Genomic DNA, 24,838 nt, shown 5'->3' with positions numbered 1-24,838 from the left:
GGTGGCACTAGAGATGAGCGGGGGGGGGGGGGGGGGGGTGTTCCACTCCTTACCTTGCCATGCAGCAGGATTTGTGAGACCACTCGAAAATCCGTCCGGCGCATCAGGTTACTCCCTCTCAGCGCTGTTTAGAGTTTCAGGTCTGCCCCCATAGCATCTGGTAATGGATGACTCTTGAAAAGAAATGGTTTACCCAGGTGAGTTGAACCATTTCAATTAGACGATTCAGTCAAGACAACGTAGGCTACTAAAGTGTTGTGGGAATAGATGGTGAACGCTCATCCAGGTGTTTGTGTTATTTTGCCAAAGCTGTTGTGACAAGTGTCATTTTGACATTAAATTGCATTTGAGTGATTAAAGTCAGTATTGCTAAGAACCAGGAAGACGAGACGGTGCCTTGGCACACTGTCTGGGACACGACGCATTCCCCTGCTTCATTAGATCCCGAGCAGGTCTCCAGTAGGTGGCATTATGCAACAACCATAGAAATAGAACAATATCCATAATTGTATTCCATTTCCAAGTTCTAATTACTTTTGATCATCACCGACAAAGCAGAATAAGCTTGTCAATTAAAATCTGGATGTTGTACTGTACTTACGGCATCTCTTGTCTATTACTTGGATTTAAAAATAGTTTTATCACAGGTTTATAATGTTCTAATGTGATGAGTTTGATCAGTAACCCACTTTTCTCCTGCTCTACATCAGAATCTGGTCGGAACACATGACGAACCGTTTTCAAATGCCTCAGACCGCCCGGTGACCTTAAAAGGGCACACAGCTGCAACAGGTTCAAATTAATTCTACCAAATGAATCATGGCCAAGTGGTTGCCACAGATCTATGCGTATGCTGATGATATAAGGCTACTGCTGCACTACTACATGTTTCTTCCATATGTTTTAGACCAGCGACCGTGGAGTGGGGGCAGTTTACTTTTTTAATATGAGCAGTAGCGATGTGTACGTCTGGTGCTGTAAGACATTGTTTTTGCTAAGTCACAGGGCGTTTCAGTCACACCTCTACACAGTGACACTGCAGTCTGCTGGGGAGGGATGTTCAGGGAGCTTAGGTTTCTTTCAACCAACCGTGAGTGACACTGGATACCATTCATGTCCCTCTCGTTCATCGTTAAAATAGATAAACAATAAAATAATCAACTACACTATACACCTTGTATTGATGAAGATATATATATATTTTTTTAACTTTCTTTTATTTTGCGTCATAGTGAACTTCACGTTGCATTTATCATACAGTATATATATATATATATATATATTTTTTTTTAAACACATATAAACAAACATGACAACACACGATAAGATACACAAGCATTAATATACAGTGTATATCCAACGAAATTACCATTTATACCAATGTCTTATACAGGATATACCTCTAATACCTGTTATCTAAAAACCTACACAATTATGCTCCAGCTCGAACCCCCCCCCCTCCCGGACCCCTCTTTGGATAGTACCTCCATTATCCCCCGCTCCTAACCAGACACTACCATTATAAGCTAGCTTTTATTCTCTCCACCACTTCTAACCACATTGACATTTTGGATTCATTGAGACCCAGAATTCTTGCTGTAGATATTTCTTGATAAATCACATCGAGATATGTAAGAAACCAAACTTTCCGGCACATTTTTTCCGGTTGAAACCAGCGTGATGCAATCAGCTTTTTAGCTACTGTGATACCCGATAAAACCAATCTCTTTAGCTGTGGATTTACTGCAAACTCAAAAACATCATTCAATAGTAATACAGAGGGGTGTACAGGTATATTCCAAGATACGAGTTTTGATAATTGTTGGGTCACATCTTTCCAGAATGTCTTAACTGGTGGGCAGTCCCAATACATGTGCATAAATGTCCCTTCGTCCCCATTTGTACACTGGGAGCATTTGGAGTCTTGTTTAAGACCCATTCTGTTCAGTCTTATAGGAGTCAAGTATGTCCTGTGAATATAGTTAAGATTGATTTGTTGATGGTCCGGGTTCCTTGATGTAAGTCGGACATTTGCCCAGGCTCCTTGCCAATCAAAGTCACTTTCCAGGTCTGGTATATCCCTCCTCCAGACAGAGTCTAGTTGGAGGGTTTCATACGAGGACGTTAGTAATTGATGATAAAAATCTGAAACAAAACCTCTCGATGTCTCTCTTTCATAGAAGAATTTGTGGTATCTGTGGTGTTCAATTGGTATGTCTAATGGAACACCGTGAGACTTCAAACATAGCCGTAACTGTATGTAAAAAAGCCATGTGGACTTGGTGAGATTACATTTTTTGCATATTTCTCCATAACTACAAAAACCCTGTTTGTTAAAAACGTCCCCTAATGAGTGTATGCCTTGCTCTTCCCATATAGGGAATCTTATAGGTCGTTTTTCAATTAAGAGTGCATTGTTATTGAATAAGGGAGTATGATTGTGCCATTTATGTGGGTTAGGATATTTTTTTTGTGTTTCACGCCATATCCGGATCGCATGGGTAATTATGGGGCCAAATTTCCGTTCACAGTGTTTGATTGGTAGTTTAGTGTATGCTATGTCCTTCAGTCTATGTGGGGCTACTATGTTTTCTTCTAATTTTCTCCAGGATACTAATGCTTGGGGATCAAACCATGTTGTCAATGGTCTTAATGTGTACGCCTTAAAATAGTGGAAAAAATCTGGAAATGCCATGCCACCGTCTGCTTTATTTCTCTGTGCGGTGGATCTTTTTATACGTGGTGGTTTGTTATTCCAAATAAATTTGTATGTGGAGGAGTGTAATCTTTTCCAGTAACCCTCTGGAGGGGGTAACGGTAGCATTGAACTGAAGAAGTTGATTCTAGGTAGTACATCCATCTTAACTATTGATATCCGTGCCTGTACTGAGTTTTTAAGTTTTGCCCACCTATCAAGGTCGTCTTTGATTTTGTTTTGGATTTTTGTGTAATTGTGCTTCACCGTTTGTCTTATGGTGGGGAATATTTCCACTCCCAAGCATCTAAAATGTTTTACCATAGGTATCTCTCCTGGGAGGGTTATATCTTTTTTTGCAGGGGTGTTAAGTGGAAGGAAAGCCGACTTCGGCCAATTTATCTTAAATCCCGATAAATCACCAAAGTTCTCAATCAACTTGAGCAGATGAGGCAATGTGGTGTTGGGGTTTTGCATGAACAATATTACGTCGTCCGCATATAAACAAATTTTATGTTGTGTGCCCTTGATTACGATTGGTTCTATGGATTGGGATTGTCTTATATATTGTGCTAAAGGCTCTAATGATAGATCGAATAGTCCGGGACTAAGAGGGCAACCCTGTCTGGCTGAGCGTGATACCGGAAAGATTTTGGAGATGATTGTACCTGTTGTAATCATGGCCGATGGGTCTTTGTATAATACTTTAATCATATCAATTAATCCTTTGATTGATTGATTGATTGATTGATTGATTGATTGATTGATTGATTGATTGATTGATTGAAAACTTTATTAACAGATTGCAGAATGGGTACAGTACAGTACAGCTCAATACATACAATTGTTAAGGGGATGCAGACCAGAGAAAGACTTTCGTCTTGTTTACATCAGGGTCCCCCATTTTCAATTCATCGTAACATATGTGACATACATGACATACCGATAGACAGTACTGCTACATCTATACATTTATGACATAGATGGCTTATGGCTTGGAAAAACCTGATGGATCCATGAGGCTAGGATAAGCCTTGTGGACCCAACTTTTTAGATGAAGGAACGGGTACATAGGAGACACGCCTCCAGTTTTTCAAAAGTTTTTGACACGCCTCAGCTTCTGAGCTGAAGGCGTGTTTTTGCGGACCTCCCAAACTTTCAAACTTTTTAGATGAAGGAATGGGTACAATAGGAGACACGCCTCCAGTTTTTCAAACGTTTTTGACACGCCTCAGCTTCTGAGCTGAAGGCGTGTTTTTGCGGACCTCCCAAACTTTCAAACTTTTTAGATGAAGGAATGGGTACAATAGGAGACACGCCTCCAGTTTTTCAAAAGTTTTTGACACGCCTCAGCTTCTGAGCTGAAGGCGTGTTTTTGCGGACCTCCCAAACTTTCAAACTTTAGACTGTTTTCTTTATACGTTTTTCTTTTTCTTTCTTTCTACCACAAGACGCGGCCACTGATGGGTCCATGGGACTTGGATAAGTCCTGTGGACCCAACTCTGGCCACTGACCACATGAGCGAACGGGTACATACGCACACAATACACGGCCACTGATGGATCCATGGGACTTGGTAAAGCACTATGGACCCAACTATGACCACTGATAAAAACGTAACTACACTAGCATTATAAGACCTAAACATTGCTACCTACCATACAAGTGCATTGGTTTAGTGCACTTCCGGTTGCCACTGAGCGGAAATGTTTGTGCGGACCTGTTCTCCCAAACTGGTAAGCAAATGACTGTTTTTACGTTATTTTCATTTTTACGTTACTATTATTATTATTATTTTTTTTTTAAACATTGAACTTAACTGATCACTATGACTTTATTGCTTTTATCGTTATATATGCCTATAATTGTGTACAGCACTTTGAGCTACATGACATGTATGAAAGGTGCTTTATAAATACTTACTTACTTACTTACTTACATACCAGATTTGCAATTACAGTACTGTTTGTGATACAAAAAGAGTCCAGAAAGAAAAAAGTATATACATTAGACGTAGAAACTGTACATTGGATTGGGTAGGTGGGGGTGGGGGGGGACTGTACATTGGAGGTGGATGGGTGGGGGGGGGGGGGGGGGGGTTGGGTAGGAGTGGGGGGGGGGTGTTGGGTAGGAGGGGTGGGTGGGGGACACTGTACACCTGTACAAACAAACTGTCCTAACCCCATCCTTTCTAATACTGCCCATAGATACGACCATTCCAGCCTGTCGAAGGCTTTCATAGCATCCAGGGACAGCATCGCCTTAGGTATGGTGTTGTCCTTGTCGGCATCTAGTACGTGCAGTATTCGTCTTATGTTATCAGTGATCAGGCGGCCTCTTATGAAGCCAGTTTGGTCCGGATGAACTAAAGACGTCATATGCTTTTGTAATCTGATGGCTAATACCTTAGAGTACAGTTTGATATCGGTTCCGAGGAGGCTTAATGGTCTGTAACTACCGCACTCGGTGGGGTCTTTGTCTTTTTTGAGAAGGACTGTTATGAGTGCAATATTGTCGTTTTTATGGAAGTTCCCCTCCTTGACTGAGTATAAGATCATATTTAGTAATAAGGGTCCAATTATGTCCCAACAAGAAAGGTACATTTCAGGTGGGATACCGTCTCTTCCAGGAGCCTTACCACTTTGCATTTCGGATATGGCCTTCTTGAGTTCCTCTAGTGTGATCGGTGTTTCTAACTGTTTAGCGTCATCCTCTGAAAGTTTAGGGAGAATAATTTGATTAAGATATGTGTCCATTTTGTTTTGATCGAAGGTCGTTTCTGATTTATATAAGTCGGAGTAGAATTCTTTGAATGTATCGTTTATTTTTTCAGGGTCTGTTTCAAGTACTTGTTGTGCTCTAATGGTAGTTATATCTGCAAATTTTGCATTCATTCTTAATCGCATGGCTAATAGGTGACTAGGTTTAGAACCTTGGGAGTACTGCTGTTGTCTTGTGCTGCGTATTTGTATTTCCGATTGTTGTCTGTATATGGCATTAATCTCTATTTTTAGTACGTTAACTTGATTTTCTAGTCGAGTTGAGTTGTTGTATTTTAAAGAATTAAATAACGTTGAGTAAAGCGTTTCCAGTTCAGACAGTTTTGTGCATTGATTCTTGCGCATTTTGGAGGAAAAGCTATCAGTGAAATCCTTGATCATTCCCTTTACCGACATCCATATTATTCTGGGGTCTTGCACCGAGTTTGTATTCTCCCGTAGGAATACTATAAGAGCTTCTTTGAGTTGTGTAATGAATTCCTTGTTATTAAGCAGCATCGATTTAAATCGCCATCTTGGGGCTCGGGAAGATATTATACCAAATGTTCCTTTTAGGAGTAAATAACAGTGATCTGATAGTGCATTGGGTATCATTTCCACTTCATATTTATCAAATAGTCTCGGGGATGCAAAGACATAATCTATTCTGGATAATGTGTTATGTCTCGCAGATCGACAAGAGTACTTTCGGGTCGTGGGATTAAGTGATCGCCATAAGTCATTTACACCTGTAATCTTCGACCAATCCTTTAATGCTTTAGATGAATTATTTTGTTCGCTGGAAAAGGCGAGGTAATACAGTATATTCTTAAAGATATATATTTTTAACAGAAGGCTGAATATAAATGTGTAAATGGATACAGGTAACAGAATGTGACTGAGGGTGATATGTTGTCCTGTAGCCAAGACAAAAGTTGGCACGCGGGGCACAATTCAATCTCAAGGTGAAATGTAAACTTCTGGGCGACAGCGAGAATCAGGTAATGACACTGGAGGGAGAAGAAACTATTAAGAATGACTTATTCAAAGGCATGATCCACGATTCATTTGACCATCTAAACTAAAACTACTAAGAATGACTTATTCAAAGGCACAATCCCTAATTCATTTGACCATCTAAACTAAAACTACTAAGAATGACTTATTCAAAGGCATGATCCACGATTCATTTGACCATCTAAACTAAAACTACTAAGAATGACTTATTTAAAGGCACGATCCCTAATTAATTTGACCATCTAAACTAAAACTACTAAGAATGACTTATTCAAAGGCACGATCCACGATTCATTTGGCCATCTAAACTAAAACTACTAAATGACTTATTCAAAGGCACGATCCATGATTAATTTGACCATCTAAACTAAAACTACTAAGAATGACTTATTCAAAGGCACGATCCATGATTAATTTGACCATCTAAACTAAAACTATTAAGAATTACTTATTCAAAGGCACAGTCCATGATTCATTTGACCATCTAAACTAAAACTATTAAGAATGACTTATTCAAAGGCATGCATGGCCCATGATTAATTTGACCATCTAAACCAGGGGTCAGCAACCTTTTTGACATGGAGTGCCTGTTTGAAATATAGTTGTAACTAGTGTGCCTCAACAATATTCCATGCATCGTAATTTTTTTTTCCTCATAATCAGGTCTTTTTAATGATAATTTTTACATTATTACATCATTATTGTTATTGTTATTATTAACAATATTATTATGATGGTTGTATCAACCCTAAATCTGAGTTGGGGGGGGGGGGGGGGGGGGATGCAATGCAGACAAACAGCTGCATACAGTGCGACCATTTCACTCACATTTGCCCATTCATTTTTGGACACATCACACACCATTGGTGTGTGTACTGTACGACGTGCTGTCATAGCTCCACCTACAGGCCTAATGGAGAACACCAGGATGTGAATGGAGGGTGAATGTGAGGTATATCGTGTAAATAAGTTTTGATTGATCACAAGACTACACTGTAAAAAAATATATAATAATAAGTTACCAGAACTTAAAAATATTGAGTTCAGTTACTGTGCATTAAGGTTTTCAGTTTTCAATCCATAATAAGTTAATAGAAAAATAAGTACACAACCACATTATTTCAACCTAATAAAACTATGTTTATTGTCATTGTTTTAAGAACACAAGTTGACTTGGTAATACTCACATTTTGAGTAAAAAAAATGGCTTTTAACATGTGCAATGTTCAATGAAATAGAAAGATAAATAATACAATTTGTTGATTAATCCCACTGGTCACAATGGAGACCGTAATAATGTTTTTGTTATAAGGCTCTGCAAATGTTACTGAATGATGTAGCAATGTATTTCCAGCTAAATTGAAATAATAAACAAATAAAGGGTCTCAATTAAATATGTGGTAGTAAAAAGAACCTGTGGGAGGATTTCAACAAGATAAATGCGACAACAGTGCAAAATATTTCACTATAATATTTCAAAGCAAAAAAAAAAAAAAAAAAAAAATCATTTTTATTTTTTATTTTTTTTTAATACTGCCCCCTGTGCCTATGCAAATGCCCCCGCGTGCCTATGCAAGCACGCGTGCCTAGGGTTGCCTACCCCTGATCTAAACTAAGTTTGTGTTGTATATGGAATCTTTCTCACACAGCAAAATAAAGGTCTGTTTCACTTCAGTGTTTGCAGTGTTTTACTTTCTTAACTCCTTGGAATCATGATTTCACTGAATAATCGTTAGATTAAAAGATGTATGTCAATAGTCAGCTAAATGACTATAAAAGTAAATGTAAAATGCGCAAGAATCAATGCACAAAACTGTCTGAACTGGAAACGCTTTACTCAACGTTATTTAATTCTCTAAAATACAACAACTCAACTCGACTAGAAAATCAAGTTAACGTACTTAAAATAGAGATCAATGCCATATACAGACAACAATCGGAAATACAAATACGCAGCACAAGACAACAGCAGTACTCCCAAGGTTCTAAACCTAGTCACCTATTAGCCATGCGATTAAGAATTAATGCAAAATTTGCAGATATAACTACCATTAGAGCACAACAAGTACTTGAAACAGACCCTGAAAAAATAAACGATACATTCAAAGAATTCTACTCCGACTTATATAAATCAGAAACGACCTTCGATCAAAACAAAATGGACACATATCTTAATCAAATTATTCTCCCTAAACTTTCAGAGGATGACGCTAAACAGTTAGAAACACCGATCACACTAGAGGAACTCAAGAAGGCCATATCCGAAATGCAAAGTGGTAAGGCTCCTGGAAGAGACGGTATCCCACCAGAAATGTACCTTTCTTGTTGGGACATAATTGGACCCTTATTACTAAATATGATCTTATACTCAGTCAAGGAGGGGAACTTCCATAAAAACGACAATATTGCACTCATAACAGTCCTTCTCAAAAAAGACAAAGACCCCACCGAGTGCGGTAGTTACAGACCCTTAAGCCTCCTCGGAACCGATATCAAACTGTACTCTAAGGTATTAGCCATCAGATTAAAAAAGCATATGACGTCTTTAGTTCATCTGGACCAAACTGGCTTCATAAGAGGCCGCCTGATCACTGATAACATAAGACGAATACTGCACGTACTAGATGCCGACAAGGACGACACCATACCTAAGGCGATGCTGTCCCTGGATGCTATGAAAGCCTTTGACAGGCTGGAATGGTCGTATCTATGGGCAGTATTAGAAAGGATGGGGTTAGGAAAAGGATTCATTGATATGATTAAAGTACTATACAAAGACCCATCGGCCATGATTACAACAGGTACAATCATCTCCAAAATCTTTCCGGTATCACGCTCAGCCAGACAGGGTTGCCCTCTTAGTCCCGGACTATTCGATCTATCATTAGAGCCTTTAGCACAATATATAAGACAATCCCAATCCATAGAACCAATCGTAATCAAGGGCACACAACATAAAATTAGTTTACGGATTTTAGGCACGGATATCAATAGTTAAGATGGATGTACTACCTAGAATCAACTTCTTCAGTTCAATGCTACCGTTACCCCCTCCAGAGGGTTACTGGAAAAGATTACACTCCTCCACATACAAATTTATTTGGAATAACAAACCACCACGTATAAAAAGATCCACCGCACAGAGAAATAAAGCAGACGGTGGCATGGCATTTCCAGATTTTTTCCACTATTTTAAGGCGTACACATTAAGACCATTGACAACATGGTTTGACCCCCAAGCATTAGTATCCTGGAGAAAATTAGAAGAAAACATAGTAGCCCCACATAGACTGAAGGACATAGCATACACTAAACTACCAATCAAGCACTGTGAACGGAAATTTGGCCCCATAATTACCCATGCGATCCGGATATGGCGTGAAACACAAAAAAAATATCCTAACCCACAAAAATGGCACAATCATACTCCCTTATTCAATAACAATGCACTCTTAATTGAAAAACGACCTATAAGATTCCCTATAGGGGAAGAGCAAGGCATACACTCATTAGGGGATGTTTTTAACAAACAGGGTTTTTGTAGTTATGGAGAAATATGCAACAAATTTAATCTCACCATGTCCACATGGCTTTTTTACATACAGTTACGGCTATGTTTGAAGTCTCACGGTGTTCCATTAGACATACCAATTGAACACCACAGATACCACAAATTCTTCTATGAAAGAGAGACATTGAGAGGTTTTGTTTCAGATTTTTATCATCAATTACTAACGTCCTCGTATGAAACCCTCCAACTGACTCTGTCTGGAGGAGGGATATACCAGACCTGGAAAGTGACTTTGATTGGCAAGGAGCCTGGGCAAATGTCCGACTTACATCAAGGAACCCGGACCATCAACAAATCAATCTTAACTCTATTCACAGGACATACTTGACTCCTATAAGACTGAACAGAATGGGTCTTAAACAAGACTCCAAATGCTCCCAATGTACAAACGGGGACGAAGGGACATTTATGCACATGTATGGACTGCCCACCAGTTAAGACATTCTGGAAAGATGTGACCCAACAATTATCAAAACTCGTATCTTGGAATATACCTGTACACCCCTCTGTATTACTATTGAATGATGTTTTTGAGTTTGCAGTAAATCCACAGCTAAAGAGATTGGTTTTATCGGGTATCACAGTAGCTAAAAAGCTGATCGCATCACGCTGGTTTCAACCAGAAAAAATGTGCCGGAAAGTTTGGTTTCTTACATATCTCGATGTGATTTATCAAGAAATATCTACAGCAAGAATTCTGGGTCTCAATGAATCCAAAATGTCAATGTGGTTAGAAGTGGTGGAGAGAATAAAAGCTAGCTTATAATGGTAGTGTCTGGTTAGGAGCGAGGGATAATGGAGGTACTATCCAAAGAGGGGTCCGGGAGGGGCGGGTTCGAGCTGGAGCATATGTGTGTAGGTTTTTAAATAACAGGTATTAGGGGTATATCCTGTATAAGACATTGGTATAAATGGTAATTTCGTTGGATATACACTGTATATTAATGCTTGTGTATCTTATCGTGTGTTGTCATGTTTGTTTATATGTGTGTTTAAAAAAAAAAAAAAAAAAAAGTAAATGTAATATGTCAGTAATAGATATTGAATCTAGCTACACGATTCAAAGCTTGACAAACAAACAAGAAAACATCTATGTCTCTTGACGAACAGCTGAAACTAAAGGATGTATCCGGTGTTCCTCCTCAATGAAAGGCTTGTATATCCACTAGGATAATTCATATGACCATCATTCACATGACCGGCACCAGGGTGAGTGTGTGTGTACGTCAGTCTGTGATTCCCCCTAAATTCAATGGTAAACAGTTACTTATTTTGTGTTGACACCCCCTTGTGCTGCAGACGGCACCTTTCAAGCAACACAGTCTCATCAGAAAACGTAAATTAAGTACTAATCTTGACCGCCAGAAAAAAGGTACATAATATACATATGTACAATAGCCATATGTAATATATTTACGCTTCGTATTGTAAAAAAAACTGTGCAAAACAACACGACTGGGAGTCTAACTAACAATGGTTCGCAAAACACATAAAAAAATATGTTATTCTCCAGAAGTTCTTCATGGGCTGAATTTGGCACTTGAAACATTTGGTGGCTTCACACACTGCGTAATAGCGCCTGGTGCTTCAGTGGTTCAATAGTTCAAAAGTGGTTCTTAAGTGGTAAATGGAAGTATTAATTACTATGAGAGAACCACTGAAAACCACAAAGAAGCTGAGACACAGCCATACAATGCCTAAAACATCACATCTTATGGTGTATTTGTCAAGACAAAACCACATGGTATCTCTGTGATAAATCACATTCTTTGGATGGTTTCCTTATGTAAAAACCTTACCTCACAGGCAGGTTTGAAATATGTACAACAAAAAGGGGTGGATGGACTTTTCATACTAATGGACAGACAGACATTGCATAAGACCAACACTTAATCCGACCTATCTATGACTGTGTGCTGTCAGTGTGTGGTCAAGCCATGTGTGTGTGGAGAGAGGGGGAGAGAAAGAGAGAGATGGCCTTTTAGTAGTAGCGGAGGATAAAATATTTCTCTTCAACTGTCAATTTTGGTGAGCAGACGTCCTACCAGGGTACAACAAGCAGGTTTGAAATATGTACACCAAAAAGGGGTGGATGGACTTTTCATACTAATGCACAGACAGACATTGCATAAGACCAACACATAACCGACCTATCTATGACTGTGTGCTGTCAGTATGTGGTCAAGTCATGTGTGTGGAGAGAGAGAGAGAGAGAGAGAGAGAGAGAGAAAGAGAGAGAAAGAGAGAGAAAGAAAGAAAGAAAGAAAGAAAGAAAGAAAGAAAGAAAGAAAGAAAGAAAGAAAGAAAGAAAGAAAGAAAGAAAGAAAGAAAGAAAGAAAGAAAGAGAGAGAGATGGCCTTTTAGTAGTAGTAGCAGAGGATAAAATATTTCTCTGCAACTGTCAATGTTGGTTACCAGGGTAACTTTTCATTGGCCCAGGAGGAGGCCGAATGCCCGCCTCATTGTTAGCTGGTCTCGAATTTGATTGGTCAAAAATAGCTCCTGCTGGTGACGTCACGCGGGCGCTGCTGGAACTCCACAGTGATGATGATGTTGTGGTCTGTCCATGCCGTCGAGTATGATGAGCTAGAGCGTTATCTTACTAGTAGAGAGACCCCTTTAACGCTGTCTACCGCGCATGGAGTTGAATGCAGTGGTAACAGTGGAGATGTCGGAGTCGATCAACAGTAAAGACGGCGAACCTTCCGACGGTGATGACAACGACAAGTATGAGAGTTTGCCACCTCATGTCTCAATGTCGACCCACATGACAGCGGGCGCCGTGGCTGGGATCCTGGAGCACACCGTGATGTACCCCGTGGACTCTGTCAAGGTATCGGCTCCTCGCAATTCAAACTTCCACAACACACTACTACTTCACTTGTTGTCGGATAACGCAACACGGCTAGCTAGCTCGCCAATTCAGTTAGATATAAATAAAAACCAATACAACTTAACGTGCTAGCCGTGTAGCTAGCTAGCTAGCTAACTTCAACGTGAGCAAATAACGGTATAGCTGCTAACGTTTTACTGCTAGCCTGGAATTATGACTTTATTTTTTTGGTGGTGGTGACGTTGGCGTTAGTTGTTATCAATTCCTTCCTACGGTTCATCTTTCTTGTTTTTAACGTAATCAAACTCACTTGATACGCTACTCGTGTTATTTAACGTTACTTAAAACTACTTTACCAGCCAATTTAAGCCACGTTCTATCGTTAAACGATTTTAAAACGTTACTTCTAGCAACATTGCACCATAGGTGTTCTCTCTCATTTTCTCTCTAAGATTTTCATGCATTGCTATGATATATTGCAGCGTGTTTCTGCCGAATTCCTACCGTTGGCAGAGGTCAAATGCATGGCTAGTCTAGTGTCTAAAACTTGACATTGGAACCTGGAATAGATGCCTAGATGCTGTCAAGTCCATAGCCATTGTATTGGGCAGGTTGTCCATGTATTGACAATATGAGCCCCCCCCCCCAAATCTTTCTTAGCAGGTGACCCCATTTAGGTCAGAACATTCCTGTCATCCTAGAATTCAAAATGTATGAAAACTGTCAGGTCACATAATCACAATATAACAGTAGTGTTTCACACTGACATCAGATATGATTACAGCCATACATTTGGGTGAGAATTCTTCAAGGGAGGGACCCCTCTTATTGTTTGTTTTAAACTATTTATTTTTAGAATAGTTTCAAATCGTATACGTTTTACGCAGCTCAACGTTTTAACACAGAAGCATGCATGTCTTTATTTAAAAAGGTGTCGTTAAACTTAATCCAAATTACCACTCAAATATCTGAGACCAGACCAATAGGTTCTGGTTGTGTGCTACAAATAGCTAACAATTGATTGTCTTGGAATCTCAATCTGGACAAACTATTCTTTCACTGACATTTCCATATTATTTCCATATAAGATGGAACCCATGGACTGGTGCCTGCAGTTATATTCAGTGTGAGAATTGTTGCATGCTAATGGTTGTTACATGCTATTACACGGACATTACCTTTTAGTATTGAATCCTTGTGTTAATTACAGCACCATGAAATTATGTAGATGAAAAAAGAGCAATACCGTGTCTTCTAGGGACTTCTACCTTATCATTTAATTGAGCTGTAATTAACACAATACAAGGATTCAATGTCCCAGATGACATCACTGGTGGCCATATTCAAACAAATTTACTCTCAATAACTGTCTAAATGAATGTGTGCAAAACTGTTTAGAGTTTTTGGATGTGTATGAGATTATGTGCCCCTTTATGCTAAAACAACCGAACAAGAGAATGAATTATCTTTAATTATGAACTACAGGCTAAATTTAAAAAAATGTCAGTCTGATGTATGAAAATTAGAAGTGAAATGGGCAAATATATTGTGCATCCCTATTTAAAAAAACAAACAAACAAAGACGGGAGTTTAACGAGGAAATTAATGGAGCATGGAATGAAAGTGAAATTGAAACTTAAAATACTGATTCAATAACATGCAGCATATCATTTTCTGGAAGAGGAAACGCTTGTAAACTAGGACAGGTATAACTTACAGTTTGGTCATTTCTTGTAGCCATTGGTTTTGTGAGCTTAGCTACTCTCTGGAAAGTGTGAATGGTGCAGACAGAGGGCTGCTTGGAGTACACAGGCTACATCAGATGAATGGTGCAGGCAGAGGGCTGCTTGGAGTACACAGGCTACATCAGATGAATGGTGCAGGCAGAGGGCTGCTTGGAGTACACAGGCTACATCAGATGAATGGTGCAGGCAGAGGGCTGCTTGGAGTACACAGGCTACATCAGATGAACGGTGCAGGCAGAGGGCTGGCTGGAGTACACAGGCTACATCAGATGAACGGTGCAGGCAGAGGGCTGGCTGGAGTACACAGGCTACATCGGATGAATGGTGCAGGCAGCGGGTTGAATTGGATTAAACATTACACATAAGCCGACAGCGGGCCAAGGACCTGAATTCTGGAATATTTTTCAGATTGGTCAACGCAAAGTATTTTAACCCATCTTTCGCCAATGACGGATACAGATGTCATTCCTCGCCATGCTTAATCTGCCAATGACGGATTACGCCGTCATCGACATGCTTAATCTGCCAATGACGGATTACGCCGTCATCAAGATCAATATTTCAAATTTCTGTCATGGTATTCATATTTCACCCACGGAGCCATGACTGGTGCTGTAGGACTCCGCTCAACTCTCCAGCGCTTCAATACCGCCACCTGGTGGCCGATCAGCGAGGTGCCAAACCGGAAGTGCTTGGTGTCCCCCCTATTCCGTCTGCCACTCGCGATCGCTCCCGGGACTCCATCTCGACACACTGGATAATCGATCCGTTGCCATAACTCAATAAACAACGTTATTTGGACGTATATAGTATTATACAACCCGGAAATGGTTAATCTAGATCAACATCCCATAATAGCTATCTTTTTGCTCCACGCTGATCACCCAACGGTAAGAGGAAGCTGCGGTGAGTTTCAGCGTTTTTGATTATTAACCATACAAACTGCTCTAATCTATATATCACCCATACAGCATGAATCATTTAACGTCGGTCATTGCATTATAAACGCCCCCCCCCCCCCCCCCCCCCCCCCCCGGTCAACATCAGATGATAAGTCATAATGTCTAGGATCATGTACAGTTGAAATTTTCAATCTGGCGTCAATCGCTATCAAACTGCATTTGACGATCTAATATATGCATAAATGGCTATATCTCACGTTCTATGAAATACAGCAGAAAACGATAAAAACATATTTATACTCTAGACAGTATTTTAGTATGAATGTGTGAATGAAAAAGTAAAACATTCCTACATCCTGAACGATAGATAATGGATGTTGAATGGGCCATAGGAAAGTCAATTTAGCAATACAATTTAAAAAGTTATAGCCCTGCAAAGAAGGTCAACATCTCCATATAGACAAATAGAGCTGGCAGAGGACGGTTTAGGACGAATCAAAGTGGTGGCGGAGAATGGGTTAATTGAATTCATTTCCATCATTGTCCATTGAGATACTTCTTAATTCAGTATGAAGTTACACTTTTTGAACGCAAGAGGGCGATACTACACGGGTCCTAATTTGCTCTCGGGCACCTGTTTACAACATGCCATAGTGAACCTGTAGTCATTGATATACCTATGACACAGACAAACACTCCAATTATAGTTATTGGCATGTTAACGCTAGATGGTAAGAGCGATTCTTCCCGCACCTCTCGTCACTCACTTCCTGTTTCATGCTAACGCTAACAACACACAACTCATGGTATACTGTAGGTACAGTGTGGGCTAACATGTTGTATTGAGGGCTGTGTGGTTGGAGTACACAGGCTGTAACTGAGGGGTACAATTCCCTGACTGTATTGTTAGATATGATATTTAATACCACTACCTCATGTACTTTAACTTCTGGCCACCCAGTACAAGATATAAGTATGATGAACACTTTCCCACCTGATGAAACGAATCCACACAAATGTACCAAATCGAAGGTTTAATACAGCAAAGGGTGTATACAACGATCACTTAATTACATTTATGATTTGAAATATGGAATATGCACTTTTATGGCAAATGAGTATTCGTAGGTAAATCAACATTGAATGTCCAATCTCTGGTTGCGCAGGGAGTAAGTATACAACCTGGAATATTTAGGAAACGATAGCGATGGTACTTAAATGATTATAGCTGGATACACTAAGGGGGGGGGGGGGTCCCGCTGGTTGTAAGACAGTAGGAGGGGGGGGTTAGAGAAGCCGCTGGCGGTATCCCATCTGGCCGACGGTGTCTTGGGAGAATCCAAAGTCTTGGACACGGTGCCCACAGAACCTCGGACCGCAGACGAATACAGCTGGACCCTCTGTGGAACGGTATCTGCCGGTCCACAACGGAGAGACGTGAGGCGACCTCACGTGTAGAGCGCCGTCTCACCTGGAGTCCTCTCCGGGGGGTAATTCCAACACTCCGCAGTGTTGGCCTTTATCCATGGAATAATCAAAGCACACAAAGCATAATCCAAGCCGTGGAAGGCTCGCCGTCGTCCGGGTAGAGTAATCCAATATACAGGTCCAGTCGCTCTTGGCCCGGAGCTCCTCGGATGCAATCACCACTAGGGGTCTGACCAGCCTGGTTAAGCGTCCAGATAACGTCAGGAACGATGGGGGTACTGATAACTTTAGAACTCTAACCGAACGATGCACCATACATAAATAGACTATTATTAGCTTAATAGAATACGTCCAACTCGACGGTATAGTGCCAAACTATGACTATTCAACTATTAATCTACACGATATCTCAATGCCTATTCTGGGCCAAGTAGGCCTTACTACACCGCACGTGCGTCGTGGGGAGGCTTTGCGTCTGTCACTCTGTTGGAGGGTAAAGAACTGGACTAAAAGAAAGTTCTACTTTACTTGCGCCATATATATATGCGCTATGAACAAATAGTACCATTCGTATTTCGCCCGACATATTACTGCGCGGAACCGGGGTTTGCCACGACATGTTAGGCGGCACGATTGAACTTGGACCTAGGGGTATGGCAACCTGGCGCCAGGTTCTCGTCCAATGGTAGAATGAAACTATTATGGGCTGTTTAGTAGACTAAAGGGATATTCAATGCATATTGTACAAGGAATATACAGGGGATATCAAACGATATACAAATACAATTAAATATATATATATAAATAAATATACATATTCGGTTTAATCTGATCCTTCACAACACAGGCTACATCAGATGAATGGTGCAGGCAGAGGGCTGTGTGGTTGAAGTACACAGGCTAACACCTAGGGGTGGACGGTATAAACGGTATACGGTATAAACGGTATGAATTTGCTCTACGGTATGGATTTTGACTATACCGTCTAAACCGGTAGTGCAGCTCTAAAATACCAATGACGTCATGTAACCACAGCGCGACTATTTCACTCGCATTTGCCCCTAAAAATAGATAGAATTATGTATATAGATAATGGATATGTAAGATAAGATAAGATATTCCTTTATTGATCCCCTTGGGGAAATTCAGGCATCATAGCAGCATGGGGGGGAGGGGGGGAGGGGTACAGGTAGTAAAACAACACAGTATACAGGTAGTAAAAGACAACACAGGCAGTGTAAACAATTTGATCAATATGGTCAATATAATTTACTATCTGACTAGCTGAGGAATATTCACATTATTCACAGTGTCACATAAGGTGCAGTATGCATGAGGTAGTGTTATAATTTACTATCTACTGAGTATACATTAATCAAAGTACCAGGGTAGTCTACTTTGTCCCCCTTGGGTTCCTATAAGTCCCAGGTCAATGTCTGGTAGCAGTCGCTGTCGCTGCCCCCTGTTGTGGGGCCTGGAGGCTGCTAGTCGCTGCCCACTGTTGTGGAGCCTGATGGCCGCTGGTATGAAGGACTGTCCGAGGCGGTTAGTTGAGTGTCGGGGGGGGATGAGTCTGTGGCTGAACGAGCTTCTCATCTTGACTAGCTCGTCGTAGAGGGGGTGGTAGGGGTTCTCCATGATGGCATCCAGCTTCCTTATCATCCCCCTCTCTACCATCACCTCAAGTCTAGGTAGCTCGACTCCCACCACGGAGCTAGCCTTCCTCACCAGCTTGTTGAGCTTGTTGGTGTCCCTTGAGTTGATGTAGCCTCCCCAGCATGCCACAGCATAGAAGAGGATGCTGGCCACAACAGACTGGTAAAAAGACTGCAGCAGTTTGTTGCACACGTTTGTGCGAACTGGAAAAAGTTATTTAGGAGGCTTCGCGCAGTGGGCGTGCCAGCCCCTACCGCACGCATGTAAACACGGATCTAGTAGTCTAGTGGGACGGGACACGGGAGCTCAGCTGTCGGCGGCGTCTCCCTGAGCTAACGTTGGCTTACAAAATTGCGTTGTATTAACGTTATATATCCGGCTTAGCCGGATAGCTCCTGATATCAATGTCTTATAACACTGATTCGATGCGTATTCGAGCTGAGGGCTTGCTAACGTTATTCCAATATAATAGGGTCCAGGTGCAGCGCCGGAGAATCCTGGCCGTAGCTCTGCTCGAGGCTACTCGAGTATAGGTCCAGGTGCAGCTCCGGGGAATCCTGGCCGTAGCTGGAGGCTACTAGAGTACACACAGACAGTGGAGCTTGTTGCGTGGTGGCGATGTCTCGCAGATAATACAAGTACAAGTCTAATTATATAATATATATATTTTATAAAAAAAAAAAAAAAATTATATAAAATAAAAAAAAAATTTATCAAAAACGATGATACCGTGATATATACCGTTACCGTCTATGCTTCAAATTATACCGTGATATAAATTTTAGACCATACCGTCCACCCCTACTAACACCCATCACATACAGTATCAGTATTATTTTTGTCATATTCCTCCCTAACCAGTGCCCTGGAGCTCTATACCGACATTGTTTTAAACAATTGTTCCAATGTGTAACTGCATCACACAGAGAGCGTGGATCCTCAGGACATTGTATGTAGACGTAGACGTTAGCTGAGCTCTAGTGTCTCTGTAACACACACACAAAGACACACACACACACACAGACATACACACACACACACTAGGGCTGACCTTCGAAGCTTTTTTTGGCAATCGAAGCTTCGGGGCCGAGCTTCGATTTTAATTCGAAGCTTCGAATTAAATAATTTATAATTATAATTATTATTTTTTTTATCTTATGTTGTGGGGCTTGTACAGCACTTTCGTAAACGTTTTTTTTCTTTTTCTTTTAAATGTGCTCTATAAATAAAGTGGATTGGATTAATTAATTAAGTAGCCCCTTTCGTGACTGTGACGCAGCCAACAAGGTTTCACTCAGCTGTGTGATTTAATTCAAGGTGGATCGCTGTTGTCGTTTGAACAACTTCAGATTTCATGGGAACTACCAATCCCCCAAATCAAGAATGGTTAATATGAATGAAGTAAGATTTTGATTATTTGAAATATGGCCTGTGTAGACTAAACTATGCACAGAATTATGTCAGTCTACAAGGTCCGGATTCTACATGGTCCGGCAATGTAGACCTTGTAGACTCCACTACAGACCAATTATCAGTGAATGTTCATGCATTTTTAAGAAGGGCTACTTCCACAAAAAAACAAAGAACTCACCAAAACATCTCAGTAGCACCTTATCTAAATGTTCTATTTCATATATGGAGATTCATATTTATTTATGTATTGCATGCATTTCTACATTTTATTTCCTATTTTGTTTATTCATCCCAGTATCTTTCTTTCTTATGTGTGGAATTCTATTCTACAAGGCATGTAGGTGTATATGTGTTTGAGGATGATATCCTTCAAACAGGCAATAGTGATGATATAATTTGGGCAGTGCTGAGCTGGGTTACTTTCCTCCAGTGTATTTGTCCTCCGGCCCCACCCAATGGCCACACACACACACACCGCGCACGCACACACACGAAAAAAAAAATGTAAACTTCGATTTTTTTTTGAATGTTCGAAGCTTGTGCCATCGAAACGAAGCTTGATGATATTGATAATCGCATTTAAATCTACGGATAAAACCAAAAAACCTGTTACTTTGCAGTTTGCACATCTCCCGGAGCAGCGTGTTCTCATGAGGTTATGGTTAAGATTAAGATTAGGGGGGCGGGGTTATGGTTATTGCTGGGAACAGGCGCATTCATAGGACATGCTACTGAAAGTAGGAGCTCATGACAATAGCCTGCCCAGAGACACACAGCCGTAGTCCAGTCTGCTTGATCTATGGACTCCAGCCCCTGACAAAATGGCCAGGCCACAGCACAACAGAATGAGCTAAAAGTAGATTTTATTTAGAGTTTTCAAGATAAAATTTAGTGAATTGATTTCAGTTTGTATCTGAAATCTTCAGCACATTTGAACAAAACCGTCCATAATACTGATAACCATGATCATTTTGGTCACTATAATCGTGATATGAATTTTTCATACCGTTACATCTCTACCAGAGATGTAACGGTATGAACCAGTGTTGCATACAGAATAGTAGGGGTGGGGGAGGGGATCGCAATATTTTGTGTGCTGATATTATATCCATACAGTGATGCCAAGTATCTATTATATAAAGAAGAAAATAAAAAAAATTGTTTGACAATCCAGTGATTCCCGACAGCGCTTAGGGCTGGGTGATATGGCCAACTTGTCATATCTAGTAGAAAAGACTCACGCACATCCAAAGTATAGTCACGGGTGCTTGGCTCAAATAGATATGTAAAGTTGTGGAAAAAAAGTCAGCACACCGTCTGCAGTGTTCCCAAGTTTAATATAATTTAACACTTGATTGATTGATTGAATTGATTGATTGATTGATTGATTGAAAACTTTATTAACAGATTGCAGAATGGGTACAATACAGTACAGCTCAATACACACAATTGTTAAGGGGATGCAGACCAGAGAAAGACTTTCGTCTTGTTTACATCAGGGTCCCCCATTTTCAATTCATCAGGACATATATGACATACATGACATACAGATAGTCAGTACTGCTACATCTATACATTTATGACATACCAGATTTGCAAATACAGTACTGTTTGTGATACAGAAGGAGTCAAGAAAAGGGAGTATATACATTTGATGTAGAAACTGTACATTGGAGGAGGTTGGGGGGGGGGGGGGTTGGGTACATTGGGATATTGACAACCATACTGGGTAATTTACATTGGAGGTGGTTGGGGGGGGGGGGGGGGGCACACTGTATAAACAAGTAAAACTGTACATTGAGGGGGGGGGGGTGGGAGACACTGTACAAACAAACAAAATTGTACATTGGACTATTGACAACCATACTAGGTAAATGACTGTACATTGGAGGGGGTTGGGTTAGGATATTTACAGGGGCCAGTGTTGAATTGCAGTCTCCCGTAGGTGTCCCTTGAGAGAGGTTTTGAAAGTGGGTAGTGATCCACATTCCTTTACAGCTTTGGGTAGGGCGTTCCACATTGATGTGGCATAATTGCGAAACGTGTTTAGTCCCTTATTTGAGCCGAATCTGGGTTTAACATGATTTGTGGAGCTCCCTCTGGTGTTGTGATCGTGGTATTCACTGACCTTTGGGAAGTATTTTGACATGTACATGGGTACCTTGGTCGTGTAGTGTATCTTGTAGACCAGGCCCATTGCAAGTTGCTGTACTCTGTCGTCTACTCTAAGCCATCCTAGGTTGTCAAAGTGGGCAGGGGTGAGGTGGGTTCTAGGAGTAAGGTCAAGCAGTAGTCTGACCAGTTTGTTTTGAGATGTTTGTAATTTTGTTTTTAGCGCCTTTGAGGTGCTTTGGTACCATGAGGTGCAAGCATAGTCGTAGTACCCCTGAATGAGTGCTCCTGCCAGAGTCTTCAGGGTATTCTTGTTTACCAGAGAGGAGATCCGGTACAAGAATCGAGTTCGTTGGTTGACTTTTTTTTATTACATTGGATGCCATTTTGTCACAGGAGAGATTAGCCTCTAGGATGGAACCCAGGTAGGTAATTTCATCTTTCCTTGTGACAATATTGTCACCCACTGTAACTGAGAAGCCGTCGGTCTTGCTGAGTTTGTTATTTGAACCGAAGAGAATGGACTCTGTTTTGCCCATGTGTAATGATAGTTTGTTATCAGCGAGCCATATGCAGATTCTGCCTAGTTCCGAGCTGAAGGTTTTTTCAACCTGTAATAACTTGTTCTTGTCAGAGACCAGCAGGGCTGAGTCGTCCGCAAACAGGAACAAGTTGCAGTCACAAGCTGACGACATGTAATTTGCATAAATTAGGAACAGTAGCGGTCCTAGTATGCTTCCTTGTGGAACACCACAGCTCACTGTGAGGGGGGGGGGTAGGGTACCGTTTACCTCCACCATCTGTTCCCTCCCCTCAAGGTAGGATTGCATCCAACAACGTTTCGGCCTCAAGTTCACACTTGAAAAAGGCCACAGGCCGAAACGTTGTGTTAAATTATATTAAACTTGGGAACACTGCAGACGGTGTGCTGACTTTTTTTTCCACAACTTGTCATATCACCATATCTTTCTTACCGGAAACATCACTGCCTGGTATGGAAACAGCACGGCACAGGACAAGAAGGCCCTACAGAGAGTGGTGCGCTCAGCCGAGCGTACCACGGGTATTGCACTACCTCCCCTGCAGGTTCTATACAACAAGAGGTGCAAATCCAGAGCCTGCAGAATAATGAAAGACCCCCACCACCACCCCAATAACAGCCTGTTTCAGCTGCTGAGGTCAGGCAGACGCCTGCGAACCCCAGCTACTAGGACAGAGAGGCTTAGGCTCAGCTTCTTCCCCCAGGCCATCAGAGTCTTGAACAATGCACATTGAGTACCACAGAACACTTAACTATGCACACATGAGCACACACACGACACGCACACTGTGCACGCTCACACACCAGCAGGCAGCCACTTTAACACTTTAACATGAGCGGGCACACACTCATGCCGCACACACCCACACTTATTTCCAAAAGGAAAGGCCACTTTAAATTAGTATTAGCAACAGTAACAGTGTATTGCACTACCAAAGCTACCTAGCATGTCCTATGCTCTGTAAATAACTATGTACAAATATCGAGATGTCACACCATGTTACCTGTTATTGCACAATGTTTTTGTATTGGATTCTATTATATGTTGTACCACTGTATTGCACATCGTTGCGGGCAAGACCACCCGCATTTCATTGTATACTCGTATGCCGTGACAAATAAAACTCTTGACTTGACTTGACTTGACTTAATTTTGAAGCTATAACGCCATATGAGTACAAATTACATGGGCTGTCCAAAAAGACGGGACTTATATGGTTTTTCAGTGCAAGGGTTAAATTATAAAATAAATATCTCTGGTCTATAAGCAATCGTGTATCTTGTCCAATCACAATGCACAGTTGGATATAGATGTTGTATACGGTCCAGCGTTTCCGTTAGCCGGTAATTACCGGTTTTTGACCGGCAAAATCTGTTGAAGTCCGACTTATTTAATATCTCCGGTCTTAATGTCCGGTGAAAATAATTCCCTGAGTCTAAGCACAATTTGATTATTTGAATTGTATTAAAATAGGCTAAAATTAAATAGCCTATGCGATGAACGAAACGATCATTACATTTGTTTCCTCGTTGCTTCTAATAATGACAACGACGTTGTCGGCGAGAGCTTAGTGCTGGTGTGCGGACTTTTGTGTGAAGCTGCAGAGCCAGAGAGGCAACGGCACAATGCAGTATTCCAGCAGTACTCCAATTTGGCCATTTTCAGCCAATGTTGGGTGGGGGGCGCTGCTGTGCGGTTCCCAGAAAAGAGCCAATAACAGCTAAATCAGCTTCTCTGCAGCGCCATACTCTTTGCAAATAAGTCGTTGCGAGGTGGAGAGAGTCGTCACGCAAACCACGATAATGTTGCCGTCTCTCTGCTTTCTCAGTTCTTCGCTTGATATAATTAATACAAATGTCCAATATAACGGAATTCGTTAGCTCATAAAAATGTGATTATAACAGACTGCTGTTTAGTGTCGGACCGACTGCCCACATACGCGGTCTATTTTAGTTCAAGTCAGCAGCAGCACGGAGTATCGAGGGACTTATTTTATTTGGAATATATTAATTAATGACTGTATACGCAAAAGTAGCCTAGTTTTAAGTAATAATATTATAAATCTACATGCCTTGAGGATGACATTCTTTATATTGCCTGCCTATCAATTGTTTTAAAGCTCAATAAACTATGACCGGAATTAATCTCATTTGTCCGGTAGATT

General features: G+C 40.9%; 1 protein-coding gene across 2 annotated transcripts in view; it reads left to right on the top strand.

Moving 5' to 3' along the window:
* The first annotated feature begins 99 nt into the window (after window positions 1–99).
* The window catches only part of slc25a37 (solute carrier family 25 member 37), a 50,870-nt gene continuing 26,131 nt past the window's right edge, over window positions 100–24,838 (top strand). Inside the window, exon 1 of one of the 2 annotated variants that reach the window (XM_084323736.1) lies at window positions 100–197. In XM_084323736.1, coding sequence (XP_084179862.1) covers window positions 168–197 — 30 coding nt within the window. In that variant the 5' untranslated portion in view covers window positions 100–167. Of the gene's footprint in view, window positions 198–12,634; window positions 12,877–24,838 lie in introns of those variants that run through there. The other variant, XM_084323735.1, reaches the window with a different exon arrangement.

The sequence above is a fragment of the Notolepis coatsorum genome, assembly GCF_963971535.1.
Source record: "Notolepis coatsorum genome assembly, chromosome: 10".
Taxonomy (NCBI): domain Eukaryota; kingdom Metazoa; phylum Chordata; class Actinopteri; order Aulopiformes; family Paralepididae; genus Notolepis; species Notolepis coatsorum.
The sequence above is the reverse complement of the archived record's forward strand: the minus strand, read 5'-3'. Positions and strand labels throughout refer to the sequence as shown.